At 45.9% G+C, this 2,567-nt stretch overlaps 1 protein-coding gene across 1 annotated transcript in view; it reads left to right on the top strand.

Moving 5' to 3' along the window:
• The first annotated feature begins 1,657 nt into the window (after positions 1–1,657).
• The window catches only part of Kpna7 (karyopherin subunit alpha 7), a 33,477-nt gene continuing 32,567 nt past the window's right edge, over positions 1,658–2,567 (top strand). The window contains exon 1 of the mRNA XM_005368074.1: positions 1,658–1,723. Within this exon, the coding sequence (XP_005368131.1) occupies positions 1,658–1,723 (66 nt within the window). The remainder of the gene's footprint in view (positions 1,724–2,567) is intronic.

The raw sequence follows: 2,567 nt of genomic DNA, 5'->3' as shown, positions 1-2,567 counted from the left end.
GCATGGCTGGCCTGGAGCTCTCTAAACAGAGCAAGCTGACCTCACACTGAAGGAATCCTTCTGTTTCTGCCCTCTCAATGCTGGCATTCCAGGTGTGCACCATTATGCCTGGCTTAGAGAATTAAAGTTCTTAGCCAAGTGTAGTAGCTCCTACCTATAACTTGGGGATCTGAAGGCTGAGGCAGGAGGCCAGCCTAGACTACATAGTGTCTCAAAAGACTTTAACAAATAACAAATGTGTATAACTTTTTTTAGATGAGAAAGGGGGAGAGAGGGAGAGGGAAAGAGCAGAGGGGAAGAGAGTGGGAATGGATGTGGAGGTAGAGGACAACTTTCAGGTGCGCGTTCTCTTCCACTGTGTGCTCTGGGTATGGTACTTGGGCCACTAGGTTTGCCCTTGCCCAACATACTTTACCTACTGAGCTCCTCACTGGCCCTGATTTGCATACCTAATAGGGTCACAGAAAAATTTCTTGGGTGAGTCCTGTGTGCTTGGTGGTGAGCCATGAGTGGTGTCAAGCAATGTGTGTTCTTGAGCTGTGCATGATAGTAGCAGTTCATACGTGTAATTCCAGCACTTGGGAGGTGGGCAAGGATCAGGGGTTCGAGGCCACCTTAGCTGTATTGTAAATCTGAAAGCAGCCTTAACAACATAAGATCCGATCTCAAAACCAAAACAAAAGTCTTGGGTGAAAGGGGTCAAAGTAGGAAAAGTTTACATGCCCTGGCCTCCACCAGGTAGAGGAAACTAATTACAGCTTAGCGGTGGGTGAGGCTGAAGGTGGTTCTGACCCAGTGAGTGGGTGGATTGGGTGTGGGAGGAAAGGGCAGCTTCCTGTTGAGTCTGACTGGCCTCCTTTTTCCATACAAGTGTCCTTGCACACTGCCCATAGAGGACCCTGTGTTTTCTCCCCAGCTTACTTCTATTACCAATGACTCAGTTCAATCCAAGCTGTGTGTTGTATTTTCTTTGAGACAGTCTCACATAGCCTAGGCTGGCCTCAACTTCCCTATGTAACCACAGATAGTCTAGAAAAAATCTTGGAAAAGTTTTGCATTTATTTCCTTTTATGTATATGAATGTTTTGCTTGTGTCTGTATATATATGTGCACCAGGTGCGTGACTGGTGCCTGAGGAAGCCAGAAGGCAGCCCTGGATCTCCTGGAACTGGAGTTAATGGGTGGTTGTGAGCCACTATCTCGATGTTGGAAATCAAACTCGCATCCCTCTATAAGAACAGCAAGTGCTCTTAACCACTGAGCCCTTTCTCCAGTCCCAAGACCTGAATTATTGACCCTTCTGTCTCCACCCCTGAATACTGTGATTACAGGTGTGCACCGCCACATTCAGTTTGTACAATACTAGGGATGGAGCAGCGTTTTGTGTGTGCTATGCAAGTGCTCTACCAACTGAGCTACAGCCCAGCCTACTTTGTAAGGGTTTTCTGTAGTGAGTCCAGGACTAAGTTCCTGCAGTGTTCCCATAGTAACCACGGCCTGTTGACAGAGTACATACACCACATTGGTGCCCGACTCCTCAAGTTTGCTCTCTGTCCCATAGTAACTGATGACTTGAACATAGTAGTGTGCACACTGGGCAATGCTGATCTCTTTGCTAATCTTCCTACCAATAGGTGCTTTCTTTCCTCCAGTCAACATGCCTACCTTAGAAGCTCCTGAAGAAAGGCTCAAAAAGTTTAAGTACTGCGGCAAAGATATGTCTGTGAGTATAAACTGAGAAGCAATAACAAGGGACTACAGTGGAAGTGCCTCGTTGATGAAGTGTGAGCTGGGTGTAATGCCACACACTTGTTATTACAATACAGGCTGAGGCAGGAGGATTTTAGGGTTTGAGACCAGCCTGGGATACACAGTAGAAGGGAAAGCCCATTTGAAAACAAAAAACCTGGGCTGGAGAGATGGCTCAGTGGTTAAGAGCATTGCCTGCTCTTCCAAAGGTCCTGAGTTCAATTCCCAGCAACCACATGGTGGCTCACAACCATCTGTAATTAGGTCTGGTGCCCTCTTCTGGTCTGCAGACACACACACAGACAGAATATTGTATACATAATAAATAAATAAATATTTAAAAAAAAACCGAACAGAATAACATGTCAATGAGATGGCTACAAATGCCTTGCAAACCAGATGGCCTGAGTTCCATCTAGGAACTCAGAGAGTGGAAGGAGAGAACTGGCTCCTGCAAGTTGTCCTCTGACCTCCACACATATAATAAGTAAAATTAAACTTACAAAACAAGAGGCTTGGAGAGATAGCAGAGTGGTTAAGATCACTGTCTGTTCTTCAAGAGGACCCAGGTTCAACTCTTGACACCTACAAGGTGGCTGATAATGGTATGTAGCACCAGTCTGAGATCTAGCGCCATCTTCTGGCCTCTGCAGGAAACACACACACACACACACACACACAGCGCACGGACATACATGCAAGCAAAGCACCTGTAAAAAATTAAAAAAAAAAACCCTAACGGGATAACATCCTGCTTCTCCAGCAACCTGGGTATATCAACTCCAATTATTTGTCTTCTTCATTAGGCAAGGCGACAG

This window comes from Microtus ochrogaster, unplaced genomic scaffold (assembly GCF_000317375.1).
Source record: "Microtus ochrogaster isolate Prairie Vole_2 unplaced genomic scaffold, MicOch1.0 UNK27, whole genome shotgun sequence".
In the NCBI taxonomy this organism is placed as follows: domain Eukaryota; kingdom Metazoa; phylum Chordata; class Mammalia; order Rodentia; family Cricetidae; genus Microtus; species Microtus ochrogaster.
The sequence above is the reverse complement of the archived record's forward strand: the minus strand, read 5'-3'. Positions and strand labels throughout refer to the sequence as shown.